The sequence below is a fragment of the Hippopotamus amphibius genome, chromosome 3, assembly GCF_030028045.1.
Source record: "Hippopotamus amphibius kiboko isolate mHipAmp2 chromosome 3, mHipAmp2.hap2, whole genome shotgun sequence".
NCBI classification, from domain to species: Eukaryota; Metazoa; Chordata; class Mammalia; order Artiodactyla; family Hippopotamidae; genus Hippopotamus; species Hippopotamus amphibius.
Genome location: NC_080188.1, coordinates 138,715,684 through 138,741,136, shown reverse-complemented (window position 1 = coordinate 138,741,136; position 25,453 = coordinate 138,715,684). Strand labels below are relative to the sequence as shown.

The 25,453-nt window shown below is 49.7% G+C and overlaps 1 protein-coding gene across 2 annotated transcripts in view; it reads right to left on the bottom strand.

Moving 5' to 3' along the window:
- Positions 1-25,453, bottom strand: part of RCSD1 (RCSD domain containing 1) — a 67,850-nt gene that overhangs the window by 14,392 nt on the left and 28,005 nt on the right. Inside the window, exons 3-5 of one of the 2 annotated variants that reach the window (XM_057728021.1) lie at positions 6,731-6,832; positions 5,620-5,709; positions 1,316-1,387 (exon numbers count right to left, since the gene is read on the bottom strand). In XM_057728021.1, the coding sequence (XP_057584004.1) occupies positions 1,316-1,387; positions 5,620-5,709; positions 6,731-6,832 (264 nt within the window). The remainder of the gene's footprint in view (positions 1-1,315; positions 1,388-5,619; positions 5,710-6,730; positions 6,833-25,453) is intronic. The other variant, XM_057728022.1, reaches the window with a different exon arrangement.

Here is a 25,453-nt window from a genome sequence, read left to right as displayed (position 1 = left end):
GTCACTGGGAACTGCAGAGGTTGTGGCTAATTGTCTTGACACACACAATTGGTGGGACATAATCTTCACCCCTAATAATGGCTCCAGAACAAAGTAGATGAGCCAGTTTTCTACGCTGGACCCAGACGGGAGGATCCAGTGCAGGAGAGCCTTGCTGTTCTCCTGGGTGGCTGCACAGAGACTGTGGTGAAAGCTGGAGCATCTTCTACAGGCCCCACTCAGCCATACCATGCCTGCCTCTCCTCTGTGCTTCAGCTCATGCTGTTTCCACACCAGGAGCATCCTCCTCCCTCTTTTCTAGCCACCATTCTTAAGGACTACTCGGGGAATAGGTGTTTTAGGAAATATGTGACACTGCGCTTGATTATTAAGTTCAGTGTCATATGTTTATTAATAAGCATTCATTAATTACGCCTGCCCACTCGACTCTCTTCTTGCTCTAAAATTTTAGAGCAGTGAGTCTCACCTAGAGTAGGGGGCAGGGGGAGGATTTTGTCCCCAGGAGACATTTGGCAGTGTCTAGCGACATTTTTCTTTGTCACAATTTATTGAGGAGTACTGCTGGCATCTAGTGGCTAGGGACCAGGGATGCTGCTAAACATCTTGCAATGTACAAGGCAGCCGCCTGCAACAAAATCATCCAGCCCAAATAATGCTGAGGTCAAAAAGTCCTGGTCCAGAGCAGCAGGAGTTCAGTAATTACTCACAATTTAGATCTCTGGTATTTACTCTTCTATATGTCTTTTATTGTATCATGTGTGAAAATCTTGTCTCCCCAACAAGATTGTGAGGTCACGTGCAGTGTCAAATGCTTCATTTACACTCCCGGGAAAGCCGGCCCCACTGTGGGCTGGCTCTGGATGTATAAGGTGATTGGTGGCAAGGCAGGGCAGAGTGCTTCCCAAACAATGAACTTGGCTATAGTAGTGTAATGTCTAGCAGCTGAATTTCATCCCGGGATAAGGCTGAAATGGTTTGTGGCTGCATTCAGGCCTTGGAAAGGACTCGGCTATTCCTGGAGCGTTTCTGGTATATAACATCCTTTCCCCATAAGACGCCTGAACCACCTGATTACCCTCAACCTCTAGTAGGTGTTCATGACCTGAGCTCATGTTGGATAGGGTCCTTATTTAAGCTTTTGGCCCCCAGGTAGAGCTCTTCATCCTGCAGGGCAATTTGATCCCTAGCTGGTCATCAGAGGTCAACTGTCCAGGTGACATTTGGGACTACCCCTAGGAGCCCCAAAGACATGCAAATGTTGGATAAGAGAGGAGGCTGCATAAAAGGGAGCAATGGGTAACCGTTCTAAACTCACCTGGAGCTTCTCAATCAGAGGCGAGCTCTTCACCTTGACTTTAGGAGGGTGGTTTGCATTGGGCGGTGACTTCTATAAAAGCAAATGGACCAAAACAAGCAAATGAGTGAGGCGAAGGGAGGTGGGGTTCTGGCTGGAGCCCAGAAGCCACAGTTGGAATAAGAGGAAAAGAAAAAGTTGGTCTCTCCACTCCACCGCTTAGCTTCAGGAGCTCACTTACCTCCCCAGGTCCTGGGCGCAGCAAGCTCCGCCCCCCACCCTACCACTAACAAGACCACCTGAATCTATGAGTCAGAGCAGGCAGGACGTCTGAAACACAGGAGGCCTCCTGTCCCATGAAGAATGACCTTCACGGGCATTAGGAGGGAACAGACTACGTCTGAGGGGGACGAGATCTTCATCTCATGACCTTCGACAAAGTAAGTCAACAGTTGGAGGGGATTTCAAAGAGGAAGGGCACAGTGGCCATCCATTCTATCACAAGCACAGCAAGAAACCACAGAGCTGGAGTGAAACCTGACAGAGGTATTCTTGAAAGTCTTCCCTTGAACTAGTGATATTTTGGAAAACCCCACCAATACTGTTGCTGATAAATTATCATCTTCCAAAACATTGACTATTCATTGTGACTAAACAGACATTTACTGAGTATCTCCTACATTCCAGGCATTGTGTTGGTTATATAAAGATGAATCGGATATAGTGCCTGCCCTCTATAAGTGGTCAATGTCTTAAATATATATATATATATCAATAGATCTATATCTACATATCCACACACATATATACACTTTGTTAGTCGGAGGTATTTTTGCAATGAATGTATGTCAGGAATTTTGTCTGTCTTTGGATTTTATATTATCTAAAAAGACTGATTTCTTCTTGTTTTGTGTAAAATCCCTACAACTTGATTATAATTCCACAGGCATACTGATCTTCAACAAGTAGGAATGATGACAAAGAAGAAGAAGGAAAGAATGGCTTCCATGCTGCTGGATAGAGACCAGAGCAGAAAAAGGATTTCCTATAGTCTGGGGACCCTGCTCCTTGCACCCATGTTCTAATTTACTTGAATGATAAGAAGAATAACATCAATTTCTTAAAAATATCTGAGATATTTATTGAGGGAGATGATTGTATTTCAGTGAGGGAAGGAGACAGACTCACTCAACTGAACTCCCTGTGACCTTTTTAAGGCCCAGCATTGAGGGGGAGGTGCTGGAGTGTGGGGCAGTCACCGGCTGGGATTCAGGAGCCCCCCTCCCCAGCCCCTTCTAACTCTGGCATTGACAGGAGCTAGGTGGACGTCCTGGCCTCAGCCTCCCCAACCAAGACACGGGCAGGCTGGAATAAATGATTCTAAGGCCTCCTCCAGCTCTCAGGTGCCTCTGGCTCCATGAGTTTGCAACATCAGACATACTTCCAGAGCGGTCAGTCTTTGAGGTAGCCTTGTGTCCACCGTGAGAACAAAGAGCTTCCAGCCCAGACTCAGTTGTCCTTAATTTCTGGGCTTTACAGTGAAAGTTCATATGAGGCCGTGTTTCTGAAGACACTGTTTTAGGAACTGAAGCAACAATCGTGCTGACGTAGCTCACTTTATGTGATACTTTAAACTCTTCTCTTCCGCAACGGACTATGATCTTCTGAAGAGAGTGAAAATTCAATAAACATAGCTCCTTGAGTCCTGGGAACCCAGCTCATGCGCCACTAAATCCTTGCTGATTTGAACTGAACTGTAAAGCAGGAAGAATCCAACACAGCCACCAATGCAGTTCCTGGGAATGGCAGCAGGTGGCAGTATTTCCTTTACTGTTTAACAAGAAGCTCCAGGCAAGTGGCTGCCTTTCATACAGTCAGTGGAGAAAAGTCAGCCTGACATCTCTCTGTATGTATGTATGTCCATATATGACATTCCTATAATGTCCAGAATAATGACCATATTTTTCAGATGGAAGTGTTTTTCAGCTCTCCTTTGGGCAGGCAAGGCAGGGTCGGTGGCCATATTAAACATCCTTTTGGATTGGCCTTCCAGAGAGGGGTAACTCCAGGATACCCTGTTGGCAGGGGCTGGCCCCACCGTCTCAGGCCTGTGCAGGCACAGGGAGGGGGCAGGGATGAAGAAGGGATGGGGGGACTTCCCTGGTGGAGCGGTGGTTGAGAATCCGCCTGCCAATGCAGGGTACACCAGTTAGATCCCTGCCCCAGAAAGATCCCACATGCCTCGGAGCAACTGAGCCTGTGTGCCGCAACTACTGAATCCCACGTGCCTAGAGCCTGTGCTCTGCAATAAGAGAGGCCACCACAATGAGGAGCCCGCACACAACAATGAAGAGTAGCCCCCATTCGCCACAACTAGAGAAAGCCCGTGTGCAGCAACACAGACCCAACACAGCCAAATAAGTAAATAAATAAATTTATAAAAAAAGAAGTGATGGGAAGACCCTTTCCGGCACTGTGCATTGGGAACCGAGGTGTAGCCTGATTGGGGCCTTCCCCGCAGGCCCCCAAGGCTCCTGGCATTAGGGCTCCTGCAGGCAGTACCAAGGGAGTACAGAAGCAGAATTGTGGGCCGTAGCCTCCACCTAACCTAGCCAGACAGAGCTGGCTGCTCGTTTTATTTTTATGTGAATTTCAAGGTGATGAAAAGTCATTGATCTCTGGGCAATGTCCTTCCCATGTGCAAGCAGCCTGTCACTGCAGGACTCTCCCTCTAAAATCCACCCTCCCATTCATCCAGCCCTTGGCTATTACATGCCATTTAACTGTGGGTGGTGCCCCTTGGGATGAAACATGTGAATGCACTTCTCCTAGAGCCAGTGGACTAACCTGTCTCACTCCACTTTTATCCAGGAAAGAAAAGTCCCCATCCGACCCCCATCATGTCTGGTTAGTGCTCTTGTCCCACTTTACAGAAAAGGAAGCAGGCTCAGTGCAGTGCGGTGACTTCCCTGGGGCTGAGTCCAGGTCACCGGGGGCAGCCTCACAGCAGGCTCCTTAGTGGCCACAGCCTTGACCTGCTGCCTAACACGGACCCCGAGCCCAGGGGGTGAAAGTCACAGGACAAGCTGACCCTTGGTAGAGAGAAGCTGTTGGTACGTGTTTGGTCAGAGCGTTGGCCGATGACCGCCCGAAGCCACAGAATCACGACGTCAGCGCTTGAGGAGACCCCAACAAAAACTTCATTTTGTAAAAGCTGTGCTTCTAGGGGGTTCTCATCCCAGAAAAGCCCTGTTCCGTGTGTGGGGGAGGTATTCTCGGAGCACATGGGGCTTTAGACGCACCAACTTCCCATCCCACTTGAGCGGGAGCCGGCTCTCAGTTTCTGCTTTATTTCATGGGCTTCTGCTTATACGCCTTGGGTTGACAAAAAGGTCTGAAAACCACGGATCTACTTCAAATGTTTCACTTTACAGGTGAGGAAACGTAGGCACCAAGAGGCTCACCCAGGTCCACATGGCGATCCAGTGTCTGTTGTCAGGATGCTGGCCCCCAACAAGGAAGGGTGGGGGGAAGAGGTAGTCACCGTGGGGTGTGGGAACTGGACTGTCTTTGGTTTGCATGCTCTATTTTTGGGGGTTGGCCTCCCCCGCTGGGTGAGAGAACATGCAACTCCATTTCTGGTGGGGACCACGACCACAGTGAAGGTTCATGGGCTCCTGGGAGGGTGTGGACAAGTTACTGTTACAGCTACAAGCAGATAAGTAACGGTAGGTGAACACGCAGGCTGGGAATCCATTGCTGGCTACGATCTATGATACCAGAGCCTTTATTATGTTGGTAACATTGGCTATTTATATCTGAGGGCAATGAGGCCTCCTGTGTGCTCTGGTTTTCTTCCAATGATCCAGAACAATAGCCAGCCTTTACAAGATGCCACAGCAACCCTCGATTCTCTCACAGTGCCGTTCTGCTTTACGTGAGTGCAGCCCCTCTTCCAAATGCCTTGCACACATGGAAAATCATATAAGTCAGACTTGGGAGTCAAACATGACTTTCCTGACTCCTGAATCTGGGGATGTGACACTCTGTGGTCTGTTCTCTGGGCTGAAATGCTCAGGCTTGAAAAATAGTGCTCCTGTCCTTGAAAACCACAAAGGAGGCTCAGTAAGAGGGAACAGGAAGGGGCCTCATTTTCAAAGCAAAGGATTCAGGAGGCATTAAGGAGATTCATCCCTGAATCGGAAATGGAGAAATTCCCTGCACAGGTTTCAAAGTCTGAAAGTGTGAACTGTGTGCCTCTTTCGATAAGAAGGAGAAAGAAAACCCCCAACCAGCATCCTCGGAGCCCAGGCGGCAGCACTTACCTCCTCACCATTCTGGCCCAGCTCTACCTTGTGGGGGAACAGAGAGAGGGAGCAGGGCGGTTTTCTTCTTGTTGGTTTACTGGCTGGTGTCTGGAGGGAGGGCAACAGACAGACACACAGAAAGAGAAAGAGAGAGAGCTAATCAGGCAACAGGGAGGAAGAGGAAGGAATGGAAGCTGGTTTTAGGAATGTTTAGGGATGTCTGGTGAAGAAAAGAAGGGAGGGAGGGATTGCATGTCTCTGCGAATGCCCATTAACTTTATAAATTCCTTCTACTGAACTGTCTACCCAGTTTGACTTTCAGCCTCTCTAGTCCTTTTCAGACTCTCCCAGTCCTTTCCTGTTGGAGCATCCTGTTTTACTTATCCATACTATCTCCTTCACCCTTTAGGACTTTCCTGTCATGTCTTGAAATTCTGGAAAATAAAAATGCAAAACCACGCACCTAAAAAAGCATGACAATTACACTCTCGTTTGCCCCAAGGGACCATGATAAACCTCCCCCACACTGGGGTGCCATTCCCTCATTTCACTTCTAATGAGCTCACATCTCTCCAACGCTGCGACGCCCCTTTTGACACTGTCCTCTCCAGCAGGATTCTGAAATCCATTGGTCACCGGATCCCTTTCCTTCCTGATCCCTGGCTTCCCCTCTGAACGTGCCTCCCTTTCAGTCCTCTCTTTCTTCCCAGTTCTCCACTTGGAATCCACCCTTGCTCTGGATTCCTGGGGTCCAGGGAGGAGCCTGGTGTGGGGACTTCTTTATTCTGAAGCAGTCCATGCCTGGCACAGCTCTGCAAGACTTAAGTCTGTGATGGAGGTGGACAAGCCACGGCTTCCAGTCCCCCATCTCTGACAGCAGCCCTTTCGGCCCTCAGCCCCACGTCTGCTCCCTCCTGGCCAAAGTGTAAGCCTACTCCGGTGGGGACAGGTCCCGCCTGCGTCCAGCAGCATGGCGACATTCCTCACATTCAGAGAGACCCCTATCTGGCTTCTCTTCCTAATTTGGTAATTACCAAGCGTCCTCCCTCCCTCTCCTCCGGGCTCGACCCAGACTTCCCCTTCCTCCAGCCCCCTCCCAGGAGAGGGGCTCTGAAGCCGCCTGACTCACCTCCTTTGCCGCGGCTGCCTGCTCCCTGAACCGCCCGGCCAGCTGGGCCACTGAGGGGGGCGCCGAGTCGTCCACACTGGCGTTGGTCTCCGCCGGCCTTTCCTGGCAAACCAAGGGGAAGCCAAAGTCAACCAGCAAACATGCACTTGGCACGGCTGCACGTCAGCCCCGGGTGCCACGCAAGGTGCTTGCTGTGTGGCCATGAGCAGGGATGCGGTGACCGTGAGGTCTTTTCACAGCATTTTGCAGTTGGCTTCTGCCTTCAAAGATTTAAAAAACCCCTTCGGCCAAATGAATTTAGTGAGTATCTGCAGTGTCCTTGGCCCTGGGTGTGGCTCTGGGGATCTGGAAAGGAATAAAACTGGGTGCTGCCCTGGGGGGGTGGGGGTGGGGGGCGCCCGGGGAACTGGGAGGCAGGACAAGCCTGGGTCCCTCATTCCACAAACACTCGGCCTGCAGAGGGCTCTATCCGCGATAGCGTCTTCCCTTGGTCAGATGAGGCTTCGAAAACTGGAGGCTGGCAAAAGGCACTGGAGAGAGAGGCCTGCGATTGTATCTAATGGGATGGGCAAATGCCCTTGACTGAGCTTTTGACACGTGTTTTTGTGTCTTGTCTCCTGTACTGAATGGAGTGCCTTGGGCATAGAAGTGTTCAGAAAATATCTGTTGAATTAATAAATAAATAACCTGAGAGGCAAGCAGCATGGCAGGTGAGACCCAGACTGCCTGGATTCGACCCCTGAGTTGCTCTCTCTCTTCCTAGCTCAGTGACCTCAAGCAAATGACTTCATCTTTTTGTGCTGTGACAGGGATAACAGTAGCACTTCACTCACAAGGCTGTTCTGCAGAGTCAATGATTTACTGTATATCTAAAGTGCGGGGACAAGGCCTAGGACATAAGAAGAGCTTTAGAAGGGTTGTTATTACTTATGGGGAATGGGGTCCTTCCAAAAACCCTTGTGATGGTTTCAGTTACAGGTATTTGCATATTGCATTACTGTTCTCTACAGTGTCCTCACTGAGAGAGACTCACTCCTTTTACTGTTCTGTTCTTTTTTTGCTGTGCGTTTTCTCCAAACTGGTTACCAGCTGGATACCATGCCCCTGCTCTACCACCAATGCTGCCACCGGCTTCCTGTGGCCGCCCCTCCCTCAAGGTGCCTCCAGGCTCCCTGAAGAGGCCAAGATGCACCCTGGCCACTGTTCACTCCCAGGTGCCATTTGTCACCAAGACTCATACGGTGAGTCAGCCAGCACTGGAAACGGCCACCTCACTTCTGCCTTGTTACGTGCGACCTACGGAATCACCTGGTTTTAATAATGTTTTTTAAATGTCCAGTCTCAGAGATGTGCGGCTTTGGTTTTTGGTGACCATGATGATGGCATTTCGTACACAGACTGCAAACTTCCTCTCTACTCCCCCTTTCATGTCTAGCCTGAAACTGGGAATATCTGGGCAGCAGTTTGCCCGAGAAAGGCCATCTCTGTCTTTCCACAGAGCTCATGGCTTACAAAGACCCAGCATGTTCGCTCCCGCTGTAAGCTTGCATCCCTGTATACCAAACCACACACACACACACACACTCTCTCTCTCTCTCACATGCACACACACACTCATACATTTCCTAGGCCCTCCTTTTTGTCCTAAAAGTATCTCCAAGCTTTCTTATCTGGGTGCTCCCTCCAAAGGACACATCACTGGTCATACCGTGATGCTCCCTTGGAGCAGGGGAGGGGCAGATGTCCATCCCCTACTGACCTCTGGTGAAGTTAAGAGAGGGCAAAGCTTTGTGAAGAGGGCTTTGCTGAGAGATAGGAAAGAACTGCTGGGGCCATGGACCTTCCAATCTGTGAACAGACTTTCTGGAGGAAAAGATAGGTCCCTCTTCAGTATTTCCTGCTGTAAGTCAAGTTTATCCCCATTCCAGCCTAAACATCAAGTGCCGATTTCACGTAACGATGTAAAAGGATTCGCCTCTCTTCCAGATGCCAGGGTTCCCCACGACGCTGGGGGGAGTGGGGAGCCCAGTGCCCGCCCTCATCAGTGGCCCACACGTGCCACGCTGGTCGTGGTCAGAGGCGAACACCTCGTCCTCATTTGAGCTGCTCTTGGCAAAGATGCTGGGCCCATGGGTTTGTCCATCTGTCTGACTTCCTGCCCCCAGCACAGCTCAGCCGTGGCTATTTATTGCTCAGGTCCTGCTGACAGCGCCCTTTACCTCGGCCCCGAAGGCGCCAATCACTGGTGGTGCAGGAAGATACATTCCAGATAAAAATAGAGCCGTACAGGAATCAGAAACTCCCCCCGAACTTCCCTGTCTCGAAACCACGCTTGGCCAGGGGTGAAAGAATGACAAGGCTTCTAGAAGCATTTAGGACTTAAAAGCTGCGTGGAAGGAAAGATTATAATGCGTCTGAATTTGTTTTCCTGGAGCCCAGTGAACGGATTTTCTTTAGAATCTCTTTGGACTCCAGAGCTTGCTGAAGCCTGGCAAATCCACTCACCACCAGCACCTCTCCAGATGCTTCTCATTCTATGTTGTGGAAGAATGACTGATTGTTGCCTTCTCTCAGTTGGGCACATCGAAGCCCAGAGAGGGCAAGTAACTTAGCCAGAGTCACACAGGAGAAGCCAGACAGAATAATCTGTGAAACACTTGACTCCAACGCCTGATAATTCAGCAATGGACATCAGTTACGTAGCCTAATTTGTGAAGGTGCTTTGAAAACTGTAAAGTGATATGTAAGTAGTGAAACTATTATCAGCCACTGAGTTACACAGGTATAGTGGAAGAAGTATGGCTTTGGGGATGGACAGGCACTGTGGCTTAGCCTGTTTGAGGCTTTGCTTGGATTTCTGCCTTGCAATTCTAGCAGGTACCACTACTGACCTCCTCTAGCGGTTCAACATCACACCACCTCGGCCCAAGGCAGGTGAGAGACTCCTTCCGTAGCTCAAGCGCTTGCATCTCTCTCTCTCTCTCTCTCTGCCCTGGGGCTGGTTTCGTTGGGTCATGCCCCCACCTCGACTGTTCTTAGATGTGAGAATGACTTCTGTGTCCCTGCCTAGTTCCCAACTTTCCCAGGATCCCCACCCCCCACCCCCGCCTCCCTGGGACTAAGCGTTCTTTCTCTGTTCCAAGGATGTCCATTAAGTATTGAACACAGAGCCGGGAACATAAGAAGTCCTCCTCGAAGGGTGCTTTCTCCACCCCCACCCCCCCCCAATCCAACCCAGCTGTGGTGTCACGGCCTGGGCACCTGCTCCCAGAGTCACTGACACCCTCATTTCGCCCCTCCCGCACCTGTATCCACATTCCAGGTCTTGGTCACTGTTTTGACCTCAGCTGGTCCTTTCTTCTTGGGGCCAGTTTCCACATCTTAAGTCTGTTTTCTGAACTCATCCCCCTTCGTGTCCTGCTTTAGTTGATACTCGTCTTTACAGATTTCAGCTCCTCCCCCCCCACCCGCCCTGCCGCCAGCCGTCCCATCTTCCTGGGCCCAGAGCTTGCTTACCAAGCCCTCCGAGCCAGCGTTCCTGCCTGGCCCTGCCAGCAAGCTTGGAATCCACTCCTGCGGTTCCTGTGACTTTGCCGAGGCCAGAAGAAAATCACCTCTGGTGTTTACTCTCTGTTTCTATGGGACTTTCTTCTGAGAACTGAGAAGCCCCTGTGTCTGGACAGCATGGAACGTCCCCCTCGCTGTTGCCATGTTGAGTAAATACAATTTGGACGCTGCTGACCATCCGCACAGTAGAACCTTTGTGTGCAGACCCGCATCGGCTCTACCTACCTCCCTGGCTCTGCCCCTGTTTCTCCATCCTCCTCCTTGGTCCAAGGTCTACGTGTCTACCAGTCTCTGGGCCATGGTTTAGCGAAACAAGGCACCTGGGGAGGTCTCCTCATCTACAGCTGGGAGAAACCGTGAGAGGGCTCTGCCTGGGGGCCAAGGAACCCTTGCTGTTAGCTAAAAGGAAGATTGCCTTCCTCACCAGAAACAGGCCAGACAGGCCAGAGCCTCGAAGTAGAATGTATGCTTGTTTCTTTGCTCTTCTAGAACTGCAGTGGATCTTAGGACCGCTTACCCCCTTCCAATATCCAATACTTAAACCATCATTTTAAAAGGATCAAGTTTCTTAGGGATGCTGCAGTGATTCCAGTGTCTTCCTTTATACTCACCTTACCCTTAACTCTTCAATTCACCCCAATGTTTAACCATTACCGCCCTGGGACAATGGAAAGGACAGTGGACTGGGAACCAGGTTGGCCTGTTTGACTTATCTACCTACTTAGAGCAGCTGCTAAGGGGGAGGCACTGGCCTTATAGCACTTGATACATTTTCTATCATTCTCATAACACCTCTTCTAGAACAGAAAATGGCCCAGAGTTGCTAACTCACTCTTCAAGTTAATAAGTACAGCATCAGTGTCATCTGGATTCCAAAGATCCAACCCTTTCTACACGGACATGCTATATTAACTCCAGGCTTGCACTGCAAGAGTTATCTTATTCCACCTCTCATCAGTAAACATCACTGTCCCAGGCCCTGCAGTAAAGCAGTGAACAAGACACAGTTCTTGCCCTTAAGGAGTTGCTATTCCAGCAAGATTAGCAAACAGTAAACACACAGGCAGATAAATGCCATGAAAAAGAGAAAATAGGGCACTTTATCTGTGGGGGTGTGGGCAGACATCTCTGAGGAGAGGGGTCACCTGAGTTGAATTCCATCTGGGAAAAAGATGGAAAGAAAACTGTTCTGAGCAGCAAGTATAGAGAAGGACTTCACTGGTGGCACAGTAATTAAGAATCTGCCTGCCAATGCAGAGGACACGGGTTCGAGCTCTGGGCCAGGAGCAACTAAGCCTATGCACCACAACTTCAGAACCTGCGCTCTACAGCCCACAAGCCACAACTACTGAGCCCATGTGCCACAACTACTGAAGCCCACGTGCCTAGAGCCTGTGCTCCACAACAAGAGAAGCTGCCAGACTGAGAACACCACGCACCACAACGAAGAGTAGCTTCCTCTCACCGCAACTGGAGAAAGCCCGTGTGCAGCAATGAAGACCCAACACAGCAAACAAACAAATAAATAAATAAATAAATAAATCTATCTTAAAAGCAAGCAAGCAAGCACGGAGAAGAACAAAGGCTAAGGGACAGAGAAAAGAAAGGTGTCAGGGACCTGTTGCACCCAAGACGGCTGAGGAGACATGAAGGCTGAGTAGCAGTCTAGGGCCCACTGCATGAGGTCCTGAGGACCACGGCAAGCTGTCTGTATTTTATTCTGAGTGAATGGGATGCCTTTTGGAGGGTTTTGAGAAGGGATATGACCTGAGTTACACATCAAAAGACTGTTTGGACTTCCCTGGTGGTGCAGTGGTTAAGAATCTGCCTGGCATTGCGAGATTGGGATCGCCATATATGCATTGCTAATAAGAAAAAAAATACCATATTGTACACTCTAAATATATGCAGTTTATTGTATGTCAACTGTATCTCAATAAAAGTTCTTAAAAAAAATCTGCCTGGCAATGCAGGGGACACAGGTTTGATCCCTGGTCTGGGAAGATCCCACATGCCTTGGAGCAATGAAGCCCTTGAGCCACTACTGAGCCCATGAGCTGCAACTACTGAAGCCTGCGGGCCTAGAACCCATGTTCCACAACAAAAGCAGCCACCACAAGGAGAAGCCCATGCACTGCAATGAAGAGTAGGCCTGCTAGCTGCAACCTGAGAAAAGCCCACACACAGCAACGAAGGCCCAACACAGCCAAAAATAAAAATAAAATAATTTTAAAAAAGGCCGTCTGTGGAGGATGGATGAGTGTGGAAGCAGAGGGACCAGGAGGAAGGTTCTGGCAGTGGCCCAGCTGAGCGGCGATGGTGGAGTGGACCAGGCTTGTAGCGGCAGATGGTGAGAGGGGGTGGATCTGGAGGTAGGACAGCTGGGAATTACTGATGCATTGTGTGTGGGGAGTAAGGGAAACAGGGCCGTCAAGGGTGACTCTTGGATGCTTGACTCGGAGAACAGGATAAATGGGGTACTTTTTCCTGGGTTGGGGAAGGCTTGCTGGAGAGAGAGATGTGGGTGAGGGTAGATGGGGAGTGAATAGTTCTTTCTTTCTTGGTCATGAAAGTTTGAAATGGCTATTAGACATCCACATGGAGATGCAGTGGAGGGAGTTGAATACACACCCCAAGTCTTGAGTTCAGAGGAGGTGTGCAGGTCGGAAACAAAACTTTGAGAGTCACTAGATAGTTAGAGATAGTATTTGAAGTCACAGGACTGGATAACACCAGGAAATGTACAACAGGGAAGAGAAGAGGTCCAAAGACTGAACTCCTTATTAGCTATGTCTCCTTAATAGCACTGAGATGCTTTTCATTCACAAAGGTGAGGGACTGCTCCTGTTATCCCGGTGGGAGCCTTGCAGACATTTTGGTACAGACTGCAGACAGGATGGGTCAAGGCCAGTAGTGTTCTTTGGCTTAGATGATAGAGGATAAAACCCTGGAATGCCACTGGAAGGAAAAAACCTCGTGTCCTCCATCCATTCTGTTGGGTCATGTATTCATCATTTCTTGAGCATCTGCAGACACTGCAGAACGCACTGGGATAACAGTGGTGGAGTGGGGGGTGGGGGTGTAGAGAGGAGGTGTAAAAGGAGAATAACAACAACTAGACAAGGCAGAAGAGAAACGGGTACACGTGAACGCTGATCAGCTATTTCACATGAGACCAAAAAGTCCCAAATATCCCCTACCTACCCACTTGTCGGCTTTAAGAATCTGAAAATGGCAGGTCCTTGGCCTCTGTGAGTCTCTCCCAGGGAAAACCCCAGGTAGGATGCTCTCTGCTCACACAAAGGATCCACGGGCCACGCCCTGGGGAGGGGGTCGCTGCGTGGGACCGCCAGCGCGTCCCACGTCCCAGTGGCCTGCACAGGGTGCAGCAGCCTTCAGTCGGTGGACACCGGCCTGATCGCTTCCGTGGTTTTAGAAGCAAGGGGAGCCCACAGCCTCAGGTGCCTGGCTGGCCACCCAGGTGGGTCAGCGAGTTCGGTGGTGATGGCCCAGGCAGGGATAGCGTCCAGGTACATTCCCAGGTAACAGCAGGGACGACAGAGAAACGGGAGGGAGACATTTATCCTGAATGTCATGATGGTGCAGGACCTTATCAACGCAATCTCAGAGATAACATGTGAAATTTCTTTGTGAAACCTGTCAATGGTTGTATTGGGTTGGCCAAAAAGTTCGTTCGGGGGTTTTCCATAAAATGTTACGGAAAACCCCGAAGGACCTTTTTAGCCAACCCAATATAAAGCATAAGGATAAAAATTTATTTTGCGTCTGGTGGGGTTGGGGATGCACAGGGACAATATGACAGGAGTGGAAAGAACAGGTAATTCAGTGTCAAATCTGGGTTTCAGTCTTGGCTCTGACAGGCACTGGGGTGGGCCTTTCTGAGCCGCAGGATTCTTGCTGGTAAATGAGATTACTAACACCCATCAGCCTCTGCTCCAACCCAAACTGCAACATGTCCCCTGGAGGCCACACCACCCTTCTCCCACGGACAGCAGGAAGTGGCCAATATCCCCAGAGTCCCCACAGGGTTCAGAATCAGCCCTGCCTGTGCCAGGCAGAGCGCACAGATGATGGAGTAACAGTGCTGTGTGTGGAGCAGTAGAGCACAGCGCTCAGGTTTCAGGCCAGACTGCCTGGGTTCAAAGCCAGGCTCTGCATACACTTGTTCCGAGGCCTTGGGCAAGTTACCTACCTTGTTTGTGCCTCGGTCTCTCTCTGTAAAATGAGAACATGCCAAGGGACGCCCAGGGTCTCATCCAGTCTACCCTGGCCCTTCCATTCTCTCTTGGGCACAGGTCTCCCAGAGGGAGCCCCAGCTGGCTAAGATGTGCTCCCTGCTGCTTCCTGCCACTCTGAGTTCAGGAGCGAGCCGTCGTGAGTTAGCCATTGGTGGGCTACACTCAACAGACTCCAATCCTGAGAAACTCATGTGCGTACTAACTAGCAATTAAAAAACATAAAGCTGGGGCTTCGTAGGTGGCGCAGTGGTTGAGAATCCGCCTGCCAATGCAGGGGACACGGGTTCTATCCCTGCTCCAGGAAGATCCCACATGCTGTGGAGCAACTAAGCCCGTGCACCACAACTATTGAGCCTGTGCTTTAGAGCCCGTGAGCCACAACTGTTGAGCTCACGTGCTGCAACTACTGAAGCCCACGTACCTAGAGCCCATGCTCCGCAACAAGAGAAACCACGGCAATGAGGAGCCCGCGCACCACACAAAGAGTAGCCCCCACTCACTGCAACTAAAGAAAGCCCGTGCACAGCAAAAAAGAACCAACACAGCCGATAAAATAAATAAATAAATAAATTTATTAAAAAAACAAAAACAAAAAAACATAAAGCTAAGTTTAATGTAATGGCTTTTAGGTCATGTCCCCTCCTCCCCCTCTAGTCTTTCATCTCTTTTCCTCCTCTCCTGCTTCTTCTTCTGATTATGATTCTTGGTGTTATTTTATATGCTCTCCTTCCACCTAATGCAGGGAGCTCTCCGAGCCTTGCCGGTAAGGACACTGGCTAAGTCCTGAGCATGGTCTTGGAGCTGCCTTTTCTCATGCCACCTTGGTCAAGTCACAAGAGCTAGTGAAGCCTCAGCTTCCTCATCTGTACGATGGGAACAGCACCTGCTTTGCCTGCTTCCTGGGACAGTCGTGAGGCTCTAAGGACACAATGAATGATAGCACACTGGAGGAGAGGTACACAGAGATGAGTAGGATGGATCCTGTCTGCACCCCCTGAGTTTATGGCCTACTGGGGAAGAGGGGCAATTGAGCAAGTATTTAAAGTATGATGGGTCAGGGACTTCCCTGGTGGTCCAGTGGTTAAGAATCCGCTTTCCAATGCAGGGGACACAGGTTCGATCCCTGGTTAGAGAAGGAAGATCCCACGTGCCGTAGGGCAACTAAACCCGCGTGCCGCAACTAGAGAGCAGCCCACACGCCCCAACGAAAAGCCCACATGCCACAGGACCTGACGCAGCCAAAAAAAAAAAAAAGTGAACGAAGCATTAAAAAAAAAAAAGTATGATGGGTCAGCCAGTGTGGGAAGCAGGATAATAGCCACCAACGATGTCTACATCCTAATCCTGAAACCTGTGGATGTGTTTGGTTACATGGCAAAGGGGAAGAAAAGGTACAGGTGGAATTAAGGTTGCTAATCAACTGACCTTAGAATAGGGAGATTATCCTGGATTATCGAAGTGGGCCCAGTGCAATCCAAAGGGTTCTTAAAAGTGGGAGAGGATGGCAAAGGAGTTGGAGTCAGAGTGATGGGACGTGAGAAAAACTTGACCTACTATCGCTGGCTTTGAAGATGGAGGAAGAGGTCACAAGCCAGAATCCAGGCAGCCTCTAGAAGCTGGAAAAGCCAAGGAAGCATGCGCCCCTTGAGCCTCCAGAAGAAAGGCAGTCCTGGCAACACCTTGAGTTCAGTCCCAGTGAGACCTGTTTTGAACCTCTGCCCTCCAGAACCATAAGATAATTTAAATTTATGTGGTTTCAGCTGCAAAGTTTGTGGTCATTTGTTGCACTGGCTGTAGGAAACTAAAACCATCAGCAAGTTCTGCTGAGCGCCCACGACGGGCTCGGAGCTCTGGGGACGTCGTGCTGAAGGAGAGAGAGTCCCTGCTCTCCCTGGAGCTCACATTCTAGGGGAGACAGGCTGTGAACAAAGAAGCAGCTGCATGTCTAGTATGTGATGGCTGCTAGGTGCCATGCCACAGGGGGCCTCCCCGAGGAGGAGCAGAGGGAGGCAACATTGAGTTCAGGATGCTGTGATTGGAGAAGGACTGGGTGAAAAGCACAGCAGGGGCACCCAGCCTGGCCAGAGGCATCCAGGAGGACTTTCACGAGGAAGTACCAACCCGGCCAAGCTTGAAGGATGGGCAGCGTTTGTCACTCTCTCACTGACAGAGCCGCACGTGAAGGTGCAAGGACAGAGGCGTCTCAGGAAACTACTAGAAGTCCCTAAGCCTGGTGCAGGGCATGTGGCATGAGAGGCAGGATCAGGCTGCAGAGGAAACAGAGGCCAGAGTGAGCAGGGCCCTCCAAGCTGGGACCCTGTTCTCAAGGCCATGCAAAGTCATTGGAGGGTTTTTAGCAAAAGAGTAAAACCACTGGATTTATTTTGATGGTCCCTTTGGCTGCAGTGTGGGAAACAGATGGGCTGGGGGTGGGAAGACCAGTTCAGAGGCCATTGCTATTGTCATAAAAGGTAAAAAAAAAAAAAGGGCAAATTGACAACTCACTGCCTCCTATGGAGTCTTAACCACTGGACTGCCAGGGACATCCCTTCTACTGCTTCCTACAGAGTCTTAACCACTGGACCGCCAGGGACGTCCCTTCTACTGCCTCCTACAGAGTCTTAACCACTGGACCGCCAGGGACGTCCCTTCTACTGCCTCCTACAGAGTCTTAACCACTGGACCGCCAGGGACATCCCTTCTACTGCCTCCTATGGAGGATGTATCCTGGCCCCAAGAGGTCCTTTCACTGAGCTGAGCCTCCTGTTGGGTCTGGACTTGCCAAGGGAGGCAGGAAAGAGAGTGTAGAGGACAACAGGAAGGGGTGGGGAGCTGAGACCCTGGGGAGTAGACAGAGCCAGCCGCTTGCGGGGGAAATGGCCCGTATGAAAGAAACCTCTGGTGATGGGGTGGCCAAAAGGGTTTTGATGAACAGGAATCTCTGGTCACTGATTTACAATCGTTAGCTGTAATGTATCATTAGGATCACTTCCTGCAATCTGCAAACCTTCAGTAGAAGTTCTACTGAAAACAGCAGCTTTTTATTTGTGGGTGCTTTTTAAAGGGGTAGTTTGAGAATCAAAAGTGCGTATGGCCCACAATTGGTAAAGGAATGCCTTCACGAGGAAGAGGTTATTGATTCAACCACTCAGTAGACATGAATGAGCCCTACACAAGCCAGGGAGGCACAGGGTGTTTAGGTCTGCTAGGCTTGTAGGAGAATGAAGAACAAGTTTTCAGTAGAGGCAGAAAATGGGACCAAGGGTGACCATGAGCAGATAAGTCCATCTGGGAATTAGTAACCATCTTAAGGATGGCTTAGACATAGGGTTGGAGCCAACACTCTGTACATCTCAGGAGTCTGTGAGACTAGACAGAATGGCAGCCTGAACCGGGTAGGGTCCATGGGGATGGAGGACATTAATAGGACTCAAAAGCAACTTGGCAGAAGGACTGATGGGAACTCGTGACTGATCCAGTAGGTGCAGGGAGGAGTCAAGATGCTGCCCAGGTTTCTGGCTCTCTCTGCTGGGTGGAAGGGGTGCCATCCACAGAGATGGCGAGCCCTGGGGAGAGCAGGGCTGGGAGGAAAGAGTCAAGAGGTAGCTAGAGAAGGGAAAGGTACCCAGAAGGGGCGAGTGAACAGAGCAGAGGGTCCAGGACAGATCCTTGAAAGACCTGCTTGGGATTTTTGGAGTCAGATGAACCTGGGTTTGAAACTTGGCTCCCGTTACAAGGTGATGGCCGAGCCTGAAGACAGGCAGGGTAAGTGGAGGCTGGAAAGGAGATGGAGAGGGTGCTGGGATGAGGAAGCAGAAGCAGGCTGGATGCACACACTGTCATCTTCCCCTTCTACCTCCTCCCACCAGTGGGCATGCAGAGGGGGAGGATCAGACTCAACCCTGTCAGTCTGGCAGCCTCAGAGCACCTGGCTGCTTCTTCTTCTTCTTCTTCTTCTTTTTTTTCATTTTAGGGGAAAGGAGATGAGCATGGAAGAAATGCCTCTGCATAACTAGCACAGGTGACTCAGAGGGATTCGCTAACCTAGGCCAACAAGTAAATCTACGACCCATTGGCTCTTCAAAGAGAGTTCAGAGACCCCTGCCACGTGCTCTCTGGTGCTGGTTAGTCCCATAAAAAACCTGATTTCACTGAGAGCCTCTCTCATTTCTAGGGTTTGCTGCAGCCACTTAGCGGCCCCCCAAGAATATCCTTCCCTGGGGGCCATTTCTACTTCCCAAGTGGGAGTGGCAGTGAGTGTGTCCTGAGGTCTGGGACATTTGTCCTTCATGCCGCAGCAGAAAGCCCAGGCATACCTTCTAAGATTAGAACAAGTCGCCCAAGGACCAGGGCTTGCCTCCCAGTCAGCTGCAGCCTCTCCTGTTACAGCAGCTCCTCTGCACTCCCCGCACCTCCTCCCTTGCAGTCTGGAGCTGGACTCCTAGCAGGAAGCCCCTTGGGATGCTCTGTGGGTTGGGTCACCCCGGGCAGGGTGCAGTGCTGGCTCCTCGGCTCCTTTTTGTTTTACCACATCTTGGATTCATTCATTCATTCTTCCTGTACTCCAGGCCCTGCGTGAGGATGCAGCCATGAACAAGATGATACAGGCTCTTTTCATGATGGAAGTTACAGTCTAGTGAGGGTGGTTGCTCAACAATCATCATTATTTTTACCCCAGTTTATTGTTTCTTAGGGTGATAAATATTGCAGAGGGAAAGGACTAGAAAGCTAGTGACAAGGGGACCCAACCCAAAGATGTGCTGTTTAAACTGAGACATGAAAGATTAAGTACAAGTGATCCAAGCAAAGCGCATGTGGTGGTGGCGGGGGGGTGGGGAGGGGGCTGTGAGTAGCCAAGGGCATTGCAAGTAGAGTTTACCCAAAGGCCTGGAAGTGAGACCAGCAGGAGGGGTTTGAGGAAATAAAAGAAGGCCAAGGGGGCTGGAACCCAGAGAACTTATCCCACCCACGGTGCTGCAAGCATGTTTCTTTCTGCTGCAAGCACAGGAGCCACGCACTATTCATGTCCCCACCCCGAGCCCATTACCAAATCAAGTGCTCAAGAAATGCCGGTAAATGAATGAATGAATAAGTGAATGATGCCTGAGTAAACCAACACCAAAGGGCTGACATTGTGAGGGCTTGATAAATATAGATCAGGGCCTTGGAGTGAACATGGAAACAAAGTGTCCGCCAGGGTTGGCTCTGGGCATACCAGGCTTAAATAGTTTCATTAAGGTTCATTGAACTAGTCCAAGGTCACTGGAATAGTGTAACTAGAGGGCAAAGAATAGGACCTTCTCCCATGAACCAAATACTTCACAATCTGAGCCTCCAGTCTACTTGGAGCTAAGAAATGCATTATAATTTCATATTCCCATCCCTGGGTATATCTGTCTTCTTCAGTTTAAATAACCCAATCGATCCTAAAATATGAGCTATCTAAAAAAAAATACTTAAAATGTGTCTATTTCTTTACCTGGAGTGGTTGAAACTTTCTGTTGGCTGTTGACTTTCAGACACATTTCAAGGAGCCACTGAGGCACAGGGAGGCATGGGTTCCCTATCAGTGTAGAATGGTGTGGAATGGTGTCTGCCCAGGATCTGAAATCCACATCTCTGGTTTGTTTCTGCAGCTGTCCTCAGACACCAAGGCTGTCCTTCCCCACCCTGCTTCCCAGGGATAGTCTAGGTAGGAGTCCATAATCTCCAGTATACCTAAGAGGCCCCATACAAGGCACAGCACAGGCTCTACCTGCCCTAGACGCTGACTCACCGGGATGGGGCCAAAAGGGTCCTGAAGTGATGATTCTAATGATCTTTCCCATCTGCTCTTGCCGCACCCTCCAAAGAAGAGAGGAGAAAAGAAAACCACCAAGCTAAGTTGCTTTACTTGAAAGGTCTGTGGGGGTTTAGAGAGCAAAACAGCTGACTGGGAAGGCTGAGGGGGTTGAAGGTCAGCCTGCAGAGGCTTGTAGATGGCCTGATCTCTCACTTCCACCTGCCCTTCCCTCTGGCTGCTCCCTGTGGGCCTGGGGCTGATTCACAGTGGGAGTGTCCCTTCCAGGCACTGACTGAGAGCACTCCAGGGTCAAGAGTCCACAGGAGTCCAGACCTGCTGGGCTGCTCAAGCCCCCTATGCCCAGCATCATCCCCCTACTGAGTGCTTCTATCTGCACCTACTACCATTGCACAAATGGCTCTCTTTAGAAACTGGTTTTGAATTAGTAATAGTAGCCTTTTGTCATGTATTTTCTCAACAATAATAAAGCAGCTAATTTGCTGAAAGTTTATTGTGCCGGGTACTGTGTTAAGATCATCTCTTCCAATCCTCACAACATCTCTATGACATGGGTTTCATAATCACCTCCACTTTACTGATGAGAAAACTGATACAGAGCTCAAGTAACTGGTCCAGGATTGCTCAGCTACTAATTTGGGAGTTCACATTTTGGGTTTAAAAAGTGCTCATCAAATTCCATAATAATAAGTCAACCCAATAAGAAAAGGGCAATGGATCAGAACAGACACTTCACCAAAGAAGATACATGAATGGCGAATAAGCACATTCATCAACAAACACAAATTAAGACTGCAAAGAGACATCACTACACACCCACAAGAATGGCTAAAATAAAACAAACTGACAATACCAAATGTTGGCAAGACTGCAGAGCAACTGGGATGCTCACACATTTAGAGGAAATGCTAAATGGTGCAGCCACTTGGGAAAAAATTTTGGTAGCTTCTCATTAAGTTAAACGTAAACACCAACCAAATGATGACCAGACAATCCCACTCATAAAGACTTTGTATGCAAATTTTAGAGCAGCTTTATGATTGATAACCCAGATTTAGAAAGCCACATGTCCATCAACTGGTGAGTGGATAAACAAACATACTGTGTTACACGCAAATCATAGAATACCACTCAGCAATGAAAAGGAACAAACTAGTGATATGCACACAGCACAGAGCACTCTCAAAAGCATTATGCCAACTGAAAGAAGTCAGATGTGAAAGACTACCAGTAGGATTCCATATACATAATATTCTTAAGAAGGCAAAGCTATAACGATGGAAAGCAACTCACTGATTGCCTGGGACCAAGTGTAGGGGTAGGAGATTGAGTACAGAGGGTAGAAGGGAACTCCTGTGGTGAAAGACATATTCTATATCTTGATTGTGATCTATATCTTGTGATGGTGGTGGTTACATAACTACATACAGCTGTCAATACTCATCAAATTGTACTTTTAAAATAGGTGGATTTTACTGTGTGTAAATTTTATCTCATAAATGTGATAAACACTTTTTTTAATTAAAAAAATGTGCTCAGCATAGTTAAAAAAAAGAAAAAAAGGTTGAGGCACACGCCCTCTGGATGAGGTGTTCTTTCATTAGCCCTGGGGGTAGGGGAGTCGGCTTAGTCCCAGGATGCCAGCCCCATGGGCCCCATGGTGCCGGCTGTTGGCAAGAAGGTGCTGTGGCTGCAGGAGGCCGGCAGCCTCTGGCAGCTGCTAGGAACAGGCCACACCCAGCCATTGCTGCCCACCCCAGGGCAGCCACCAGCACTTGGGAAGCAAGAATGGTGATGAGAGCACAGAATCTGGCGCTCGACAAGCTCGAGTTTGAATCTCATTCTCTAATTTATGGGTTGTGGGGTCCCAAGCAATTGGCTTAACTACTCCGAGTCTCATCTGTATGACGTGGCTAATAACACCCCCCACGGGGTTGTGGGGATGCTGAGAGATACCGTTTCATAGGACAGTTCAGGTCCAAATCCAAATCCTGCCTCTTAGATATGTATGATCTTAGGCAAGACTTCACTGGGCCTCAGTTTCCCCACTTGTAAAATAAGGCTTATAATAGCAGTTGTCTCATATGATTGTTCTAAAGCCCAAATGAGACAGTTAATGCACACAGAGCCCCAGCACAGAGCCTGGTACATAAGAAGCTTTCCCTCCCATTTTAGCTATTGTTGTTGCCTGAGACACCGATCACCACTCGGTAGGTACTAGTTGGAATGTGGGCTCCCTTGCACTCCTCATAGGGATAGCAGGCTGCTGCCCGTCGGCCCCGAAGAACTGCAGGGGGGCAGTAGGGATCTGCCACGGCCAAGTCATTTCCATTCCCATCCTGTAGAACAAGTCTACAGACCAGGTGGGTTGGCCCTGCATCTTAATGTCAGAGGAATTTACAAATGGGAATTTTCTGAATCACACAAAAGGGCAGACTGGCTAACTGGACTCAGATTCTGGACTCCAGCCATGAGTAGCCTAACTCATAGCAGGGCCGTTCGTGTGCCGGGTTTCAGTGGGATGTTTTGGGGATGTGGGGTGGGGTAAGGGGGGCAAGACCAGCCATCAAAAAGAAGTCTGTCTCTGGCTTCTGCAGAGGGGAGAGTCCTGCCGTTCACCCAGGGCCCTGCACCATGCAGGGGCCATGAAAGGAAAGCCCCATGGCCAGAGTTTCAGAGCTGCGTCTGCCCCTGTAGCTCCAAGCCTAATCAGGCTAGTTTCTCAAGTGGGAGCTCTCAGGGGCTACGGTGGGTGAATGGCTGAAGCAGCTCTCCAGGGAACATGCTTGGGTCCAAACAATGCAGGGAGTGGGGATAAGAGGTATGTCACTGGGCAGACAAGCTTTGTCCTGCAGAGTCAGAAGGGGGGATCCAGATGAGTTATTTCAAGAACCGAGCACCCTGGGGGCAGGGGAGGCCACGGACCCAGCAGTCAGGAGAGCTGAGTGAACTCTCTGCCCCTCTCTGCCCTTCCGTCTCCTCACCCGTACAATGAAGAGCTTGCCAAGGATGCTTTCCAAGGCCCTTTTCCGGTTGGCTAACTATTCTTTTACTTTAACATCACCATAAGGAACATTGGGAACGTTTAGTTTATTCTTCCTCACGTAGATGAACAGGTGGATGCCAGACTAACTTTAGGCAGAATCAGGGCAAACTGCAAAGAAGCTCAGGAATTCCCAAAGAAATGCAGTGATGTTACCCCTACCCCCATCCCCTACCCCCTCCACCACCACCATCTTGACATACAGCTCAACGAGGTAAAGAACCCCATCCCTCTTTCATCTGCCTCTTCCAAAGAGGATTCTAAGAATGGGAGGCTCTCCTACTCTCAAACCAGGAATCAACTGGCAATGTGATATAATCCCTTCATTCCAAATTAGCAAAGTGGGCTTAGTAATTCTTTTTTTTTTTTGGCGCATGGGCTTAGTTGCTCTATGGCATGTGGGATCTTCCTTGAGCAGGGATCGAATCCGTGTCCTCTGCATTGGCAGGTGGATTCTTAACCACTGCGCCACCTAGGAAGCCCAGTAATTCTCTTAAGAATTAGAGTTTCAGGAGTGGGAGATGACATGGCTCAAATAGCCTAGGAGGTGTTTAACAGCTGTTGAAGAGGAAAGTGGGGGTGAAATTAGTAAAAAAGAATAAAGACCAAGACTGAAGGGGTACAAAGGCCAAAAGAGACAACCTGCAAGGGGAAAAGTAAATGAGTAGAGAATTCAGGCTTTTTCCCAGGCGTGTTGCGGCCCAGCTGAGGAAAAAATAATCCTCATTTGGGTTTCCTCCAGAAGTCATACAAAGAAGGAATGACTACAGGTTTTGTTTTCTTTCATTCACACCCTTTGGCCTGTTACTTTTTTGCTATCTACTACACCAAGGGCTCCATGCCTTGGCCGGCTTGCGAGCCTCACGGTTCTGAGGCAGGAACCAGGGGCTCTAAGAATAGAACAGGCCTGCAGGAAAGCATTTGGAGCAGATACAGACAGAGCTTTTCAGGATCCCCCTAGGGTGAGTGACTTTGGGGCCCCAAGGGATGAGGGAGGGATTGTCCTTCTCACAGGGGACTCCCAGGCTCTGAGCAGAAATTCTTCACAGGAAACCCATGAAACATCCCCCGGGGAAGAGAGCAGAGAAATATACAGGCCCCCAGCTCAAGAAACATGAGTACAAGGTCTAAGACACAAGTAAACCAACCTCCTTTTGCTCCCCCCTTATCAGCAATTGTACCGCCCTCCACCACATGCACAAGAAATCTCTCTTTGGACAATGGCCAAGGTGCTCCTCATGTAGATATCTGAGCGGATGACTCACAAGACAGTTTGGTTTTCCTATGGACAGTCCAGCAGTACTTTCACCCATCACTCCAGCACACCCACACTCGCACCTTCAAGCTGCCTCCAGGGAGCCTAGGATGGCAGCTACTATGGCTCTTCCAGGAGAGGTGGCTCCATTCTTAGTGGCTTCCAGGCTACTTCACACAGATCTCCGATTGCAGAAGGACCTCCTCAACCCCCACAGAAAGCAGAGAGCAGAAATGGTGCTCATTTCCACCCCAGGATCAGCATGGTGCTGGAGATGAGATCAGATTGGCCCCCACTGTCCTCTCTGCCATCATCCTGCCATCCAAGCAGGGGCTGTTGTGATGCAGTTTGAAAGGAGGACTCATAGTCCCAGACCTATCTCCTCTGGACTTCATTTCCTCTTCCATAAAATGGGAATGAGGTCTATTACACAGGATCATTATCATGCTGAAGTGAAATGTGCATGGGAAGTGTCTTTTTTTAAAATAAATTTATTTATTTATTGGCTGTGTTGGGTCTTTGTTGCAGTGCGTGGTCTTCTCATTGCAGTGGCTTCCCTTGTTGCAGAGCACAGTTCTAGGTGCGTGTGATGCATGGGCTCTAGAGTGCAGGCTCAGTAGTTGTGGTGCATGGGCTTAGTTGTTCTGCGCCATGTGGGAACCTCCCAGACCAGGGACTGAACCCGTGTCCCCTGCATTGGCAGGCAAATTCTTAACCACTGCGCCACCAGGGAGGTCCCCGCATGAGAAGAGTCTTATAAGCCAATATTGATTGATTGATCATGCCTACTTTCCACTGA